The sequence below is a fragment of the Monodelphis domestica genome, chromosome 5, assembly GCF_027887165.1.
Source record: "Monodelphis domestica isolate mMonDom1 chromosome 5, mMonDom1.pri, whole genome shotgun sequence".
Classification (NCBI taxonomy): domain Eukaryota; kingdom Metazoa; phylum Chordata; class Mammalia; order Didelphimorphia; family Didelphidae; genus Monodelphis; species Monodelphis domestica.
The window spans coordinates 283,693,549-283,711,018 of record NC_077231.1 but is presented as its reverse complement, the minus strand read 5'-3'; the positions used below and the strand labels follow the sequence as shown (position 1 = coordinate 283,711,018).

Below are 17,470 nucleotides of genomic sequence, written 5' to 3'. Positions count from 1 at the left end.
CATTTATTTCCCTGTCACTAACTTTCTGACTCCTTCTCCTTTAATGTTAGATTTTACTACCCTCACCCCCCCAACCAGGAATGGACCTCAAAACCATCTCAATCTTCTCATGTTGGAGAGTTTACTCTTCACCAGCCTCAGACCTGCCCCAAAATAACTTCTGGGAAGTCACACTGACCCCTGCTGGAGACTGGTCATTTTTCCTTCAGGCTCAGGGTAAGACCATCATCTGGTCCCCTGCTCTGGTGCTCCTATTCTTTAGTTCTTTTAACAGACCAAGTCCAAATCTGGCCCTTGGTTGAGCTTTAAGAGAGAGTGGAATGCGTGTTCAGGGCAGAGCTTCAGCCCCCTTTAGGCACTCCAGCCCAGGAGTTTGCCAGGGCCAAGTGTACGTTCTCTCTCCCCATGCTCAGGAAGATGTGGGCTCCTCTGGCGGTTGCCACAGGACAGTGGGGGGAAATAGGGACAGCAATGCTTTATGTACCCCGCCAGAGCCAGGAGACTGTTGGGGTGCAGGTGGGGGTAGACAGGCGCTGAGTGAGGAACACTCTCTACTAAGGCGATCACCGGTCTAGGCTTCTTGCTTTCTCCTCCTGGAGGAATAGCTGGGCACAGAATTCCTTTGGGGGGCTTTTCAGTCAGCAGAGCCTGACTGTTCTGTTGGGAAGTGTAAACCTTAAAATTTCTTAGACTTATAAATGTTGGAAATTTCACCATTGGGAAATTTCATACTTGAAAAATTTCCTATTGAGAGTGGGTCTTGGCTATTGGAATGTGAACCCCATTGGCATGGGAGGTTCCTCCTCCTCCCTTCTTAAGATTACTTTAGGACAGAAACCTTTTGCTGAACAATGGAAAGGGCTTTGACCTATGCTTAAGCATAGAACAGGAATTTCTTTGAGTCATGATTGATTTTAGAATTGATACAATGGAGGTACTTGGAATGACAGAACCAAGTCTTGGAAATTGCAATCTCCACCCTACTCAGTTCTAACAGGATTTAGGAAGGGCTGCAGCATAGATCAAAATTTAATTATTCCAATCTCTACCCTACTCAGGGTAACAGGATTTAGGAAGAGCTGTAGCAAAAGATCAAGATTTAATTATTTGAGAATATGACCTCCAACAGACATGTGCAAAGCCACAGACCTCTGGATGGTCCTGGGTTAAGCTAGAGCCACCATTGGCACAGGGAAAATGATGGACAGTGATTGGTAGATGTGAGAACTGAGGGGAGGGAACTTGGATGGTTTCCTTAAAGATAGAGGGGTCTGAGGACTGGAGGGTGGTTGGAGAGTTTTGGCTCTGAGTGGTTGGAGAGGTGCTCTGAGAAGCTTGCTCTGAAGGAAGCTGAAGGTGGGGGCCTCTGAAACTGTTTCTCCATTTTGGTCACGTGAGTAATAGGGACTGATCTCCTTTCTTTGCCCCAGCTATCTAAGGGCTTGGGCCTTTTGGCCCAGCCTAAACAGAGGGGGTATTTAAGCCCTATTCCCTTCTCTCCCCTTTCTCTCTCTCTCTCTCTCTCTCTCTCTCTCTCTCTCTCTCTCTCTCTCTCTCTCTCTCTCTCTCTCCCTCTCTCTCTCTCTCTTTATCTCTAATTCCTTTCTTCCTCCTGTTTGTAATTAAACTCTATAAAAGGCTGACAGCTGACTTGAGTTTTCATTTAGGAATTACATAGCTGAATTCCTTGGCGACCTTAAATTAATATATATCAGTCTTTTAAAGTGATTTCCTTGTCACAGAAGCCTAGAATGGAATTCCGAAGCCAGCGCACTGTCCATCCCCCCTTGAGGAATGGTAGCTGCTGGGCCTTTGCCCATCCCTGCTCCCTGCGGGATACGGCCCCACTCACTGTGCTGCTGGCTCAAAGGCCAGGCCTGGTTTTATGACTGGGCTGGATTCCAGGTTGCTCTCCGGAAGACCCACCATGTTTTTTAGTCCTTTGGTGATGCCCCAGAATGCCTGTTTCATGGGTCAGGAAAAGGCAGCGGGGAGTTGACAGGCTCACGTCTGTGGCAACATAGTGCTCACAAATAATTGTTCGGGAAAAAATGTGCAAAGACTCCTGGGGAAGAGCAGGCAAGCAGGTCCTTTCACAGGCTCACTCCCCATTCTCTATCAGGATGCACCGGTCCCCCAAAGCCTCAAACCCCTGCCAGTTGGCACCTTCTTGGGCCCCTCAGTCGCCTCTCCTTCTGATTGGGGGCAGCGCTGCACCCCTCCCGAAGCCTTCCTTGATCCCGGGCTCTGAACTTCGCAGCCCCCTCTCCATCTTCCAGTGGCAGCTCTGTTCCTTTCCACGGCTGATGGCCCCCAGGCCCCACTCTTCCTTTGGGGTGCAAGGCAGGGACTGTGACATCCCCAGTGCCTCGCACTGTGCCCGGAACATCATAGGCCCTTCACAAATTGTACTGAATTGAAATTAAATGGGTCGAGGATGATGCATCTGGATGAGGGCTCCCTGGTGTTCACCAACTCTCAAGAGATCCAGATGAGCCCCCTTTGGAGGACACAGAAGAGAGTTGCCCAGGTGAGAGCGAAGACAGATTGTGATCTGCACTACACTGATGAGGTCCCAACCCAACTAAATATTGAGCGTTGGGCCTGGAGCCAGGAAGACCTGAGAGCAATTCTAGCTTCAGATGTTCAACTAGCCATGTGACCCTGGGCGAGTCATTTATCGCTGCTTGGTTTCCTCATCTGTAAAATGGGCATCATGGCAGCAGCTACCCACCCTCCAGGGGGTTGTGAGGGCCAAATGGATAATGTAGGCAAAATGTTTTGCAAACCTTAAAGCTCCCATAGACCCACGCGCTGTTACTTGCCAAAACAGGAACATTATCTGGGCGCACCCAAAAAGAAGCCTGTCTGCAGTGAGACTTAAAACAAACAAAAAATCCTCTGTTCAGCCAGAAAATGTAAATGAGCAAAACTCCCCAGAAAGAGGCTAAATCATGGACTTAGGAGGGGTGCGCGTTGGGGGTTGAGTCATAGCTTTGCCTCACAGGGATCCCCTCCTCTGCCCATCCCCAGCGAATGACTGCCCCAGGTCCTTCTCTCCAGGCCTTGCATGTGAGGACAGCCTGCCTCATGCTTCTTATTTCAATCTCACAATAATCAGTCCTTGATTATTACCTTATTGTAGAACTAAGCTTATTCCATGCCGTATAATGAAGGGCTGCCTTGCTGGTGTTGTGTCACTCCTGAGATAATAGGAGAAAATTTGGGCCCACATGCCATGGAGGACAGAAGAAATATTCTTTATTAATAATGAATTTTCTTGGGCTCTTGTGAGGGAAATGAAACAGGGTATCATTGAGGATAGGGCGACACCTAGTGTTCCAGCCTTTTATAGGCAACATCAGTGGTTTGTCCATGTTGCTCCATCTATCCAGCATGGTGGGGGCCTTCCTCTGATTCAGCGCTGTCCACATTTTCCAAATATAAGGCTCTTTATTTTCATATCCAACCATTTCACGGATCTTCCTCCCACGTGATAGTGATTGTGCCATTAACACCTGCCCTCCAGCCCTCCAGAGTCATCCCAGGGTACGATGAAAATGAAAACTAGACACCCATAATCATAATAGCCTACATTTTCAAGACACTTGGAGCTTTACGTATATTTTATATCATTTGTGTCTCTCAGTAGCCCTATGAGGTAGGCAACACAAGCATTATTCCCACCTTATTGATTAGGGAACTAGTCAAGGTGGCTTAAGTGACTCAGTTTAGTTACAGAACTAAACAGTAACAGAATTAGAACTGAGATAAACCCTGATCTTCTGACTCCACCCCAGGGCTTTTTAAGAGATATTTTATTTTATTTTACCAATTATATATAAGAACAATTTTCTGCATGAGTTTTCTGAAGTTGTAAGATCCAAATTGTCTCTCTCCCTCCCTTCCCTCCCCCTTCCCAGAAATGGTAAACAATTTGTTCTGGGTTATGCATGTATTATCATGTAAAACACTTCCATATTATTCATTGTTGTAAGGGAATACTCACATAAAACCAAAACCCCCAAATAAAAACATAAATAAAACTAATTTGAAAGATAGCATATTTTGATCAACACTCTTATTCCAACAGTTCTTACTCTGGAGATGGATAGCATTCTTTGTCATAATCCTTCAGAATTGTTCCAGATCATTGTATTGCTGAGAGTAGCTAAATCTTTCACAATTGATCATTTCACAACATTGCTGTGACTGTGTACAATGTTCTCCTGGTTCTGCTTATTTCACTCTGTATCAGTTCATGGAGGTCTTTCCAGTTCTCTCTGATTTCATCCATTTCTTATAGCGCAATAATATTCCATCCCCGTCATATACTAAAATTTGTTCAGCCATTCCCCAATGGATGGACATCCCCTCAATTTTCAATTCTCTGCCACCATGAAGAGCTGCTATAAATATTTTTGTACAAGTAGGTCCCCGCTTTTTTTTTTTTTATCACTTTGGGATACAGACCTAGTAGTGCTGGATCAGAGGGTATATACATTGTTTTATAGTCCTTTGAGCATAGTTCCAAATTGCCCTCTAGAATGTCTAGATTAGTTCATAGATCTCCTAGTTTTGCCACATCTCCTCCAACATTTACTTCCCTTTGCTGTCATATTGGACAATCTGATAGGCATTAGGTGGTACCTCAGATTTGTTTTATTTGCATTTCTCTAATCAGGAGGGATTTAGAGCATTTTTTTTCCAAAAAGTTATTGATAGCTTTGATTTCTTCATCTGAAAACTGCTTGTTCATATCATTTGACCATTTATCCATTGGGAATAGCTTGTATTCTTATAAATTTGACTTTGTTCTTTATGTGTTTAGGAAATGAGACCTTTATCAGGGAAATTTGCTATAAAATTTTCTTACAGTTTGTTGTTTCCTTTCTAATCATGGTTACACTGGTTTTGTTTGGACAAACCCTTTTTAATTTAGTGTAAACAAATTCATTCATTTTACAGCTGGTAATGTTCTCTATCTCTTGTTTGCTGGAAAATCTTCCCTTCTCCATAGATCTGACAGGCAATGTCTTGTGTTCCCCTAATTTACTTATGGCATCACCCTTTATACCTAAATCATATACCCATTTTGACCTGATGTTGGTGTAGGGTGTGAGATATTGGTCTATACCTAATTTTTGCCATATTGTCCCCAGTTTTCCCCCACAGTCTTTGTCAAGTAGAGAGTCCTTATCCCAAAAGCTGAGATTGCTGAGGTCATTTACTCCTCATCTAGTCCATTGATCCACCTTTCTACTCCTTAGCCAGTACCAGATTGTTTTGATGCTTGCTGCTTTATAGGACTTTGAGATCTGGTACTGCTGAGCTACTTCCTTCGCATTTCTTTTCATTGATTGCCTTGACACACCTCGTGCTTTTCGTGCATACACATGTGAGTGTGCGCGTGCACACACACAGACACACACACACACACACACACACACACACGACTCCCATACCTGGTTCTGTACATCCTTAAGGCTTTATCATGTGGCATATTTCACTACTTCAATAAGTCCATGATGTCATCAGTAAGGATCTCCTCTCCCGTGGTGCAGATTGAATTCCATCAGCTTCTTCAGTTCTTGTTCATGCCCTCCCATTGATCCTCCATGGGGTCGAGGTAGCAGGGCAACATTCACACTCACTGCCTCTCATTCCTCACTGTTGCTACTTGACTCAACCTCCTCACTCTCCAACCATACCACTCTTGAATAGTATCTTTTATGTTGGTTTTTACATTCATCAATGATGTATGCCAGCCTGGTTTTAGGAGACAGAAATGGAGGGAAATAAGGAGTGAAAATAAGATTTGGAAAAATGGGGTAGCCTAGAATACCACATTGGCATCTATAGAATGCCAAGCCTGAAGTGAGGGATACTCATTTTCCTGAGTTGAAAACTGGCCTCAGATATTTACTGTTTGTGACCCTGGACAAGTCACTTAATGCTGTTTGCCTCAGTTTCCTTACCTGTAAAATGATCTGGAGGAGAAGGAAATGGCAAACCATTCTAGCATCTTTGTCAAAAAATCCCCAAATGGGATTGTAAAGAATCAGAAACAACTGAAAATAACTCAACAACAACATTAAGAATACTCATGCTGATAGAATGGAGAGGAGATGTGAATATTACATAATATGCAGTTGATTTTGAAATGTCTGAAATGAATTCCCCCTCTTATCACCTCTACCCTCTTCACATGTCAGCCTTTTCTCACTTTGATCCTATAATGGCCTTTTATGGAGAAGGAGCTAGTTGGGAAAAACTCTGGACCAACTCAGTTATGTGTTTTATGTATTATTTGAATGAAAATAGCCAGCAATTGGCTGTAACAGAGGTTGCAAGAAAATAGGAATGGGATGGAAGGAGAACAGAAAATGGACAAATTGGGGGTTTCATTCTTTCACAGTCCCTAACATATTTTATTTTTTCTTTTTATTTTCTTTTATTCTTTTTTATTTTAAATCCTTACCTTACCTTATAATTGGTTCCCAGGCAGAAGAGCAGGAAGGAGAGGCAGGAAGGGACCAGGTTACAAAAGGTTTGAGAGACCAAACAGAAGCATGTCTACTTGATCATGGAGGCACCAGAGATCCACTAGGATTTATCAAGGGTGATGAGATCAGACCTTTGTTTTGGGATAATCAATTTGACAGCGATGTGTGAGGTGCCCTGGACAGGGGAGAGACTCCAGGCAGGCAAATGAGCCAAGAGGCTATGGCAGAAGTCCCAGTGGGAATGGGTGAGAGCTTGTGCTGGGGCGATGGCACAGGAGAAAAAGATCCTGGAGGGGAAATGTTAAACAGAAAGGATCACAAGCTGCCAGCAGCCTCCTAAGAGTCATTGATGCTTAAAAGTCCTCTCATTTCCCTTGGAAACACTGCTGCAGTATCTCCAGCACATCACAACTCTCCTGTTGAGTAGAGTCACAACCCTCTGCCCTGTGATCATTAAAGCTAATGTGCCAAAGGGGGACTTGAGTTTATGAAGACTGGTCGTCTACATATGCTCTGAAGAGCTGCCCTTGGTGTTAAATGGGCTCTATAAAAGGTGATGGGATAGAATGAATTTTTAATTATTTAGGCAGTTTTATAATGATTTTCCAAAGGAAGGTTTTCTGAATCAAAACCATAGGAATGAATTTACTAAAACCTCTAAAATGTTGGCCAATATTATAATCAAGTGAAGCAAAAAGTCAGTAAAGAATTAGGGAATATTGGCTAGACACATCTGTGCACTGCCCTAAGGGTAAAGTTTAATAATCTGTGAGATTGCTAAAGAAGAAGATGTGATGAAAGACACAACTAGTTGGGGACCACATCATCACATCCAACATGGAACTAAGGTCCTCCTGACTCCAGGCTTGGCTTTCTATCTACTGAGTCTCCCAGCTGTCCCTTGTGACACTGTTTCTACTTTATTTTCTTTATTAAATTTTATTTCTTTCAATTACACTTAGAAATAATTTTTGACAATTGTTTTCTGACATTTTGCTATTCAGATTCTCTCTCTCCCTCCTCCCCTCCTCCCTGAGGCAGTAAATAGTCTGATATAGGTTATACAAATGCTTTCATGCTCTGCTAATAATAGTTTAGTCCTTCATAGTTGATCATTGTACAGTATTTCTCTTCCTGTATATATCATTTTTCTGGTTCTGCTTACTTCACTTTGCATTAGTTCATATGCAAGTCTTTCTGGATTTTTCTAAACTTATCCTGTTCATCATTCCTTATGGCTCAGTGGTCTTCAAATACAACCATATGCCACTGTTCAGCCATTCCCTAAGTGATGGTCACCTCCTCAGTTTCCAATTCTTCATCACTAAAAAAAGAACTGCTAATAATATTTTTGTGCAAATAGGTCCTTTTCCCCTCTCTCAGTCACCAGTGTTAAAACAGAATACCATACTTTTGTGTTGTCTACAAAGTTGACCAATAATCTGTGTACCTTTCATCCTTCAAACCTTGACACCAAGCCCACCTCCTTTAGCAAGCTTTCCATGACTGATCTCAGTGACTAAGCATTCCTTTATTCTTTGTTTCTGCATTTTTTAATTCAAGTGGTGCCACCATCCCACTGCCTTCCACTGGCTTCCTTCCCTTAAGATGAAGGGAAAGCGAGCTCAGCTGGACCAGTAGTAGTCTGGGAAACTCTAGGAACACAGCTTCATCACCATCTATCTCCTCATCACCAGTGGACACTCTCTGAGAGTGCTGGAGCAGTAGTCCGAGCATAGTACCCCAGAAATACCTCACACTTGCCACAGGAAAGGCACCAAGGAAAGAAGTCCAGGTGCCCCAACACAGTGGGCATAACCTCTCCTCTGGCCTGGAGCTGCCCTTGACTTCTCTGCCCTCTGATCTCTCACCCTCTGCCAACACTATGGGTATCCTTGTCCAGTTTGATCAATGATACACTAGCTCCACGCTCTCTATGTGCCTAGCCAACAGTAGTCCTGGTAGAAGTGTCTATGCAGCTCTCCCCCAGGACAGCCTGGTTGTTTCCAGATGCCCCAGTTCAGTGGTGCTTCTGGGCGTCCTCCATTCTATGTGAGCACTGTTTTCGTCTCTCTTCTCTTTTTCATATTAGTCCTTCTACACTGGTCTCTCATAGTTTGCACTCTTGTCTTTCTCTCTTATCCATCCTTATCTACAGATTTATGTGTGCACACACACATGTATCTTTACACACATATTTACACATATGTGTATATATAGACATGTGTTATCGTTTGGTTTCTTTTTAGCCTTTTTTATACTTTGTTATGTTGTGTGTCCCTTCTTGTGTTGTCAGGTCCCATTAGGAGGCTGCCATGTTCTCTCTTCCTTTTATGTCCCCTAGAGCACCTAGTGTGGTGCTGTGCATGTGGTCAGTGCGTATTTGCAGACTGGATTCTGCCTTTCAGATCAAGTGTTTTGTCATGTATTTCAGAATCTTTTGTAGCAATCGATAAATATGGTTAACCATTTGATTATGGATGAACCTTGGGGCACACTTCTCTTTGTCTATGTCCATGTATTCCCATTGGGCTCAAATGGATCTGCTTCCCCCAAATGAGGACCCTCACTGATAGATCTGGGGTCTGCTCTCACAAGCATCGAGGAGTCGGGAGATCTGAATTTTCTTCCTGCTTTAGCAGCTTTTCTTCTGAGTGATTCTGATCACTCTGTGTTCTGCTTTCTGATTGTATGAATGCCTCTAATTCCCACCTTCTATGGAGCCCCAGCCCCAGCGATGACGTGCTCATTACACTCACTAGGGTACTGCTCTCAGGCAAAGCTAGGCCACGCTACAAGCAGCTGTTCTTAGGAGGGTGGGCGTGAGGTTGTGTCTGTTGGGCGTTCTGTCTTTTTATCTCTACAGGATATTTCCGTGTATCTGCAGCCGTATTTCACAGTTTAAATAGAATATTCCCAGATTTTGACACTGTTCTGTTCAGAGGGTGGCTTCTTAGGAAACATCTCAGTTTTAGTTCTACAAAAAAGCAGTAGTTACTGGAGGAGAGTCATTTAGAATCTGTCAGATAGAAAATGGAAGGTAGTGTAAGAAATTGAGCTGTTCGATTTCAGCTTGCCTAGATCAGAAAATAGGGCAGTGAGGTGGTGCAATACTTGAGTTCAAATGTGGTGCCTCAGGCACTGCGTGACTCTGGACAAGTCACTTAACCCTGCTTACCTCAGTTTCTCATCTATAAAATGGTGGTAGTTTTACCTACCTCCCAGGATTGTTGCCAAAATCAAATGGGATCACATTTATAAGGTATTTTACAAACCTGAAAAATGCTACCTAAAGGCGAGCTGCCATCATGATTATTGTTTATTAAAGGCCTTTGTAAATCTTAAAGTGCTATATAAAGCTAGCTGTCCTCATCTTTATTTTTGTTGTGTTAATGTTTCAGACACTTCCAACTTTTCTTGAACCCATTTGGGTTTTTGTTGACAGATACTGAAGTGATTTGCATTTCCTTCTCCGGCTCATTTTTTCAGTTGAGGAAACTGGTGTCTAAGGTCACATTTGAACTCAAATCTTCCTGACTCCAGGCCCAGCATTCTCTCTTCTGTAGCACCCAGCTGCCCTATCCTCCTTATTATTATTACTCAGTAAACCTTAAAGTGCTGCATCATCATCATCATTATTATAGCTTTCCTCAAAACTTGCCCAATTGTCAGTGCCCACCCTGTTCCCAGGCCACATTGCATCATTTATTTGTATAAACCTTGGGCCCCCTCTAGTAGAATGTCATCTCTTTGAAAGCAGAATTTTTTTTTGTTCTGTCTTTGTATTTGTAGCGATTAGCACAGTTCTTTGAACATGGTAAGCATTGAATAAATGCTTTCTGAACCTTCAGGCACCTGCAAATGGACTCCATGCCTGAGCTCAGAACTAACTGGCTTTAATCCAGCACTCTGGGTTACTTGCAAGTAGTTCAGTAGGCTGAGCATGCTGGGTGTCTATCAGTCTGTGTTCCCTTAAGATCCAACAGAGCCATTCTGGGTATCCCTCCTCAAAGAGGCCCAAAGCTTTATGATTGTGGCTCGGTTGGGGGAAGCTCTTTATTTCTTAGATTGAATGCAACCTTAGACATGGTGGTCAATGTGCTGTCCTGGGACAGAAGAATTTAATTCTCTTGTGTTTGCTTATGGCCAACTGGAGACCGTCTTGGTGTTTTTGGCCTTGCAGGGATAGCACCTCCAACTCTTTAACACCGGATGACCCTGAGGACATGCCAGTGGGTCAGGATGCTGAAATTTGCTTGCTGAAGTCTGGAGAGCTGATGTGAGTACCAGCACCACCACAGTGTGCCATTGCCATGTTGGGGTGTACTGAGGTGGGGAGAGGAAGGGGCCCCAATTCCTTGGAGGCCAAAGTTAAAGACAGGTCCACCAATTTTGGCAACCTTGGGCAGTCCTTTGGTTCTCAGGAACCTTGCCACAGTTGACACCTCCATAGAAATGCTGCCATCTTCTTGCCTCCTTGGATGTACTTTCTTCCTTGCCACTGCCTGGCTCATGTGTGGAGCTAGATGGAGAAGTATGGAATGGAAACATCATGGGACAATTACCCTTTTGCCCTGCTTGGGACCTCCAAAAGAGCCCTGTCCACAGATAAATGCCATTTTTTATCATGAGAGGATGAACCTCAGCTTGTTGCTTTAGGCCTCAAGCCTTTGTACTTTTTCAGTGCCTTTTAGAAATATGAACAAAGACATTCCTCTTATTTTCCTACATCATTCTGTGCCATTGGAGAAACCAAATCCACTGTACATGGAAATGGATCTTCTTGCCTCTAAGCCTGCCCGTCTACCCCTCTATGTGCCCTTTCATCTCCCATTAAATATCATTGCTATCTTTATTCCCATTTTTCAGATTAGAAAGTTGAGTCAAAGAATGACTTGCCTATGATCATAGAGTGTCAGAGGCACAAGTTGAAACCAGGTCCCCAATCCTTTATCCACTAGACTCTATGGCATTGTGACTGGGGGAGCTCCTTCCCTGCTCACCATTTCTGTTAATTGAGTACTCTGTCAGCATAGAATATTTATTTCAGCTAAAGCCTCTGACCTACAGGAGACACACGCTTGTCATATTCCAGTAATACACCATAACATCTTTAGGGTTGGCGTCTCTTTTTTTCCATTTTTATGTAACTTTTATTGTCCTTTTTTTTTTCAAAGAGCAGACCAGGGGGTTCATTTCCCATCTTCCTTTTCGCCTGCAAAGAGAAGTACAAAAAGCAGGCGTCGGTTCTCCTCTTCCTGTGAGAGGACAGGAGAGATTGCTGCTAGTCATAGCTGTACGTGGCGCATCCAGCTGACCCCATTCTCTGCATCTTTCCTACAGGATAAAATTACCCCTCACAGTGGACGAGATCATAAATTTTGGAGAAGGCAACAGAGAGCTGTTCATTAAGTCCAGCACCTACAGCATCATCCCCATCACTGTGACAGAGACTGGCCTCACCATCAGCTGGGTCTTCTCTTCTGATCCCAAAAGCATCTCGTTCAGTGTGGTCTTCCAGGAGTCTGAGGATGCCGCCCTGGACCAGTGCAAGGTCAGGCTCTTTGTGCTGGGCTGCCCCATAAGCCTCCACATCTGGCGGAGCCCCTTTTCCAGAAAGCAGCTTTCTGCCAGGTGGGAGCCGATAAATATTTAACAACAGGCTCCCTGGGGAAAATGTGTTCTCACAACACACTTGAGTTTAATCTGCCTTATTCCCATTTTCTCCAACTGTTTCTTAAGTCTAGACCATCAACAAAACAGTGTCATTGCCAAGCCCCGATGGGCGGTGTTTGCTGATTGCTGAGGTAAAAGGGTTCATACTGAAAATTGACCCATCGGCTCAGCTGGTCCCAGCCCTCTCCAAGATCCTGCCAGTGGGCTCCCACTGCTGCTAGGGCCATGGCAGCTTCTCTGGTTCTATTTCCAAGCGAACCAGCAGGGGGCAAAAGGAAGCCACTCATGAGGGCCTGAGCAGCTTCCCGATGTAGGCAGGCAGGCCGGCTTATCTTCTGAGCCTCTTACCAGTGCGAGGAGCAGAGGAGCAGCCGTTATTCTCCTCGAAATATCGAAAAAGCGTCGACTAAAAGAAAACCCACACAAACCCACATCATTTAGTTTATCTACTTCAGATCTCAGAGCTCGCGGCCCAGCAGCCGAGGGCAGGCCAACCTCATAGATGGGCTTTGTGGTCAGGGATGGCCTCCTTCTCCCAGTTAGAGCTTGGGATGGGCTGGTTACGAGTCCTGTGTCTCTAGGCCGAGGGGACCTCCAGGAGGAAAAGGGGCTCGCAGTATGTAGTCTCGGAACCCAGGTCCTCCGCATTCAGGAGGCGCCTACTGTGTGCCAGGCGCTGTGCCAAGGGCTGGGGATGCAAGGAGGGACAAAAAATAGCCCTGAGCTAAAAGGAAAGAGGACATTCAAACAGCCATAGAAACAAGACACTGCCAGGTCAATTGGGGGAGTCTCGGAGGGAAGACCCCGAGATTTAAGAGGAGGAAGAAAGGCTTCTTTCTGGGTCTCAGATGGGGTGAAGCCCAAGTCACAGAGCCTTGTTGTATTGTGTCCTCAGGGCCCCACAGGAGGCTGCCACGTTCTCACTTCCTCCTGTGTCCCCTCAAGTGCCTAGCACGGTGTGGTAGATGCCACCATTCTGAGCTTGTGCTCGTGGCACTAGTCTTCATCATAAAGCCGGAAGGGCCCTTCCAGTTCGGGGTTCCCTTGATAGATTCTGACTTAGTGGGCACAGAGGATCCGCTTCTCCCCCACAGTCTGTGCTGGCTCCTGGATACTCAAGAGGCCGAGCCTTGGAGGCCTTCCACCAGCGGGCTCCCAGCTTGGCCCCAGGGCTGCCCCTGGCTCTGTTTGAGCTCTCCCTGGAAGCTTCCTCCCCAGTTGCAGATAGTTTCCTGGCTTGTGGGCAGTGACCCTCTGCACAACTTGTGACTAAAAAGAAAAATTCACACCCTGGTGCCTAGGATGGACCTCTCCAGGAGGCACGCCAGGCTGGTCCTTGTCCATCAGCTGGGCCTCCTAGCGTACCTCACTTAGTGCAGGGAAGACAAATGGAGCATCTCTTGCTAGGCCTGTTCCCAGCATGGTAGCTCGGTCCTGCCAGAAGTCAGGTTTTAGTCATGCACCTTCAACATCCAGGCACTCCTTTGTGACATGATTAAGCAGGTATTTGTTGGAAATCCTTTCTATTGGGATTTATTTATTTTATTTTGTCATCGTTTTAGGAAACTTGGGGAGGAGACTTAAACATTTTTTTAAACTAACAAAAGAGGTATTTTCTCTTTTTCCCTCCCCCTTGAAAGAGAAAAATAACTCCAAAAGGAGATAGTTTAATGGAAAGGACGTAGAGGAACTGGAAATGGGGAAAAACCCCAAATAGGAACCGCCTGGGGCCAGTTGCAATTATTTGCAATTATTAAATTGCAATTATTAAAAAGCAAGTTTATTGAGGGTAGGGAAATGATAAAGTCCTAAATCTATTCAGCTATTGCCCCTCCCACCAATCTATGCTCCCCCTTGCAGGATCTTCTCTTCTTGTCTTCTCAAGCCCTTCTTCTTCACTCCCTGATCTTATCTAGACTCCTAAAAGCTCTCTGACTATCTATATACCAATGATTGTCTTTAAGAGGCTGAGGATGCAAGACTCACAGATGTACTGAGTCCTTACCCAAAGCCTGGGGTTGGCTTCCTAGGTAAACCCAAAGTCCTAGGTGACAAAATCCTTGAGTTTACCTTAACCGAGTTGTTTCTGACAGATTTATCTCTGTACTTGAGGGAAAGGCAGATCTCCTCTAAGGCAGTTCTCCAACCCAGGAATTCCTAATATTGCCACAAGATTAGTCTTTTCCCAGGGGATGCCAGAGCAAAGATCCTCCTGACCAGCTCAGAGGAAAGCCAGATCTGGAGAAACTGTTAACCCAGTAAACTCCCAAGATCCTCCTCTCCTTCCAGAATCTTCCCCCAGGGTTTGTGTCTAAATTCTCCTCCTTCTCCTCCTTCTCCTCTTAAAGACAATCTATGCATTTTTCTCTATTCCTTATCACTTATCCTTACACCCTTTCCATAGGGAAAAAAAAAACCCTTGTAACAAATATGCATAGGAAAATAAAACCAATTCCCTCATTGGCCATGTCCAAAAACATAGATGCCTCGCTTTATACTCTGAGTCCAGTGAGGAGCACACTATCAGGAAGCATCTGGAATCCTGGGTGGTCATTGTGTTATCAGAGTCCTAGACTTTCAGAATTGCTCTAATTTACCATTTTACATCAGTTTTGTCTCCCCTCCAAATAGTACCAAAGAAGAAGTGGATTCTGAATGCAGTGCCTGTCTACCCTCTTACTATCTTTATTTGTACCATTCATCTGTCACATTGATTTTATGGGTTTTTCAGAGCCCCACTACCTCTGCCTGCTTGCTTTTAATTTACGTGTAATAAGATATAAGGGTCCATTTGGAAACTGAAGTAAAATGAGGACGTGACTTAAAAGGATGCTGGGAATGTTGCTCAGGTGTGGCAAATTTTCCACGGGCACATCATGTTGTTTTTACTGCTCTTGCTTCTGCTCATGTGACTCCTTATTCATTGATACTGATCTTATCAGATTTCTCTGAGACCCTCTCTTGTCATTTCTTACAACACAACAGTATTCCTTTCCTCTCCTATACCATCATTTATTGTGCCATTCCCCAACTGATGGGTAACTAACTCCTTTAGTTTCTAGTTTTTTGCTCACACACACACACAGCAGTTATATATCTTTACCTTGTCAGTCCTTAGCCCTATAGTTGGGGTGTTAGGGTTTACCCAACAGTGGCTCCTTTGCTTATGTATATTGAACCCCTAATCTGATTCACTGCTCAGCCTCTTTATTTCCTACGCAGAACCAGATTTATTTTCCTATGCCTATTTGTTACAAGGGTTTTGTTTTTTCCATGGGTCCTTTTACTATCTCTTTGATCTCTTTGGAGTGGCCATGCTGGATCAGAGTATACACAGTTTAGTAAATCAGGGAACACAATTCTATATTGCTTTTCAGAATGACTAAACTGAACAGAATCCACAGCTCCACCAACAATGCACTAATGTTCCTGTTTTCCCCCAAATTGTCTAGCATTTGTCACTTTCCTTTTCATCAGCTTTGCCAGATTTATGGATATGAGGTATTTGCTCAAAATTGCTTTAATTTGCATTTCTCTATTAGTGACGAATCATTTTTACTTGTAGCTACTGACAGGTTGGATTTTTTCTTCTGAAAACTGCCTGTTCATATCCTTAGGGCAATCAAAGGATATGAGCTACCATATCAGTTGGGGAGAGGGTTCTTATTCTTATCATTTGAATCAGTTCTCTGTATATCTTGGAATTGAGAACCATAACAAAGAAACTTACTACAAAGCTCCCCACTGCCATTTATCTCCTTCCCTTCTACTATTAGCTGCATTGGTTTTATTTGTGCAAAATCTTTTAAATTTTAAATAATTTAAATTGCCCATTTTATCCTCTATAGTCCTCTCTTATCCCTTAGTTGGTCATGAGCTCTTCTTCTATAGTTCTAACAGTTAATTTTTCCTTTGCTTCTATCATTTGTTTATGTCACCCTTTATGTCTTAAGTCATGTATTCATTGAGAGTTTAACTTGATAGATGGTGTGAGATATTAGTCCAGGTCCCATTTTCCTAGTCATTTTTGCAGAATTGTCAGTCCTTAGCCCTATAGTTGGGGGGTTAGGGTTTATCCGACAGTGGCTCCTTTGCCTATGTATATTGAACCCCTAATCTGATTCACTGCTCAGCCTCTTTATTTCTTACGCAGAACCAAATCATTTTTGAGGATTACTGCTTGAGATCTGATCCTGGTGGACCTTCTTCTACATAAATATTTTAGAAGTTATTTTTGCATTATATTGCATGGTCCTCTAGGCTAGATCTCAAAGTAACTAACTTATACTCTCATGGAATCGCAATGCCTTCTTGGGAAAGGTCTAGCCTTATATTCTTTTATTTTTGTTTTTTTGTTTTGTTTTGTTTTTTGAGTTCATTTCAACACTGCCATGTGCTGGACTTCAATTTTGGAGTAAATAAAGTTAGTGTTGTGGCTTCATGTCTCCATCCCCACCTCTTCCTTTTATAGTTCTCCCATTCACACAGCTCAGCTGTCTTCTAGGAGGAGGGTGATTTCGCTCTTCCATTGGCCACTGATAAGGTTTGAAGCATGTGAAAAGCACCTTGGATTGGGGGTCAGGAGACTCCACTTCCTAGGCCAAGCTGGGCTGCTTTTAGCCTTGAGCACTTCTCTAAGCTCCAGTTTCCTCATACCTAAAATGGGGGAGGGGGGGTCAGGGAGGTGAGGGTGGACAGATGGTCTTTAAGGCAACCCCACTGCCAGCTTTAAACGTTGCCATCTCTAAAATGGAGGTATTAGACTATATCGTCTTCCCATCTGGAAACTGGCACGTCATGTCTCCTCTGGCTTGATTTTCAGGTCCTAATTCCCATGACCCGTTGCAATTCCCACCGGGAAAACATCAAAGGTCAGCTGAAGGTCCGAAATCCGGGGATTTACATCCTGATATTCGACAACACCTTTTCTAGGTGGGTGAAGTTTATTCCTGGGAGTAGTACTGAAGCATTCTTACTGGTGTTGCCCTGCTAGTGGCCCCTGAGGTGAAAGCACCCTGAGGCTATCTGGCCAAGTTCAAAACCACCTCTGCACACCGGGGACATCCACATTCCCAAAGGGTCAAGCTCTAGCACAAGAGTTAGGATGAGCATCTCCCCTCCTGGCTGCTGCATTCCACGGGGGTAGTGAATGTTGCTGTTGGATTGGTTACGTTTCTATTTCCTGATTCCAAACCACAAGGAGAGCCAAAGTTCCCAAAGGGTGAGTTGTTTACTCTCTCACAGTGAGGAGGACGGGGCCCTTGCCCAAGGGGTCTTGATTTCAGCCC

The 17,470-nt window shown here is 44.1% G+C and overlaps 1 protein-coding gene across 2 annotated transcripts in view; it reads left to right on the top strand.

The window, feature by feature from the left end:
• The window catches only part of FYCO1 (FYVE and coiled-coil domain autophagy adaptor 1), a 107,876-nt gene that overhangs the window by 85,905 nt on the left and 4,501 nt on the right, over window positions 1–17,470 (top strand). For both annotated transcript variants that reach the window (XM_007505070.3, XM_001379531.4), the window contains exons 15-17: window positions 10,690–10,785; window positions 11,850–12,060; window positions 17,005–17,114. In XM_007505070.3, coding sequence (XP_007505132.1) covers window positions 10,690–10,785; window positions 11,850–12,060; window positions 17,005–17,114 — 417 coding nt within the window. The remainder of the gene's footprint in view (window positions 1–10,689; window positions 10,786–11,849; window positions 12,061–17,004; window positions 17,115–17,470) is intronic.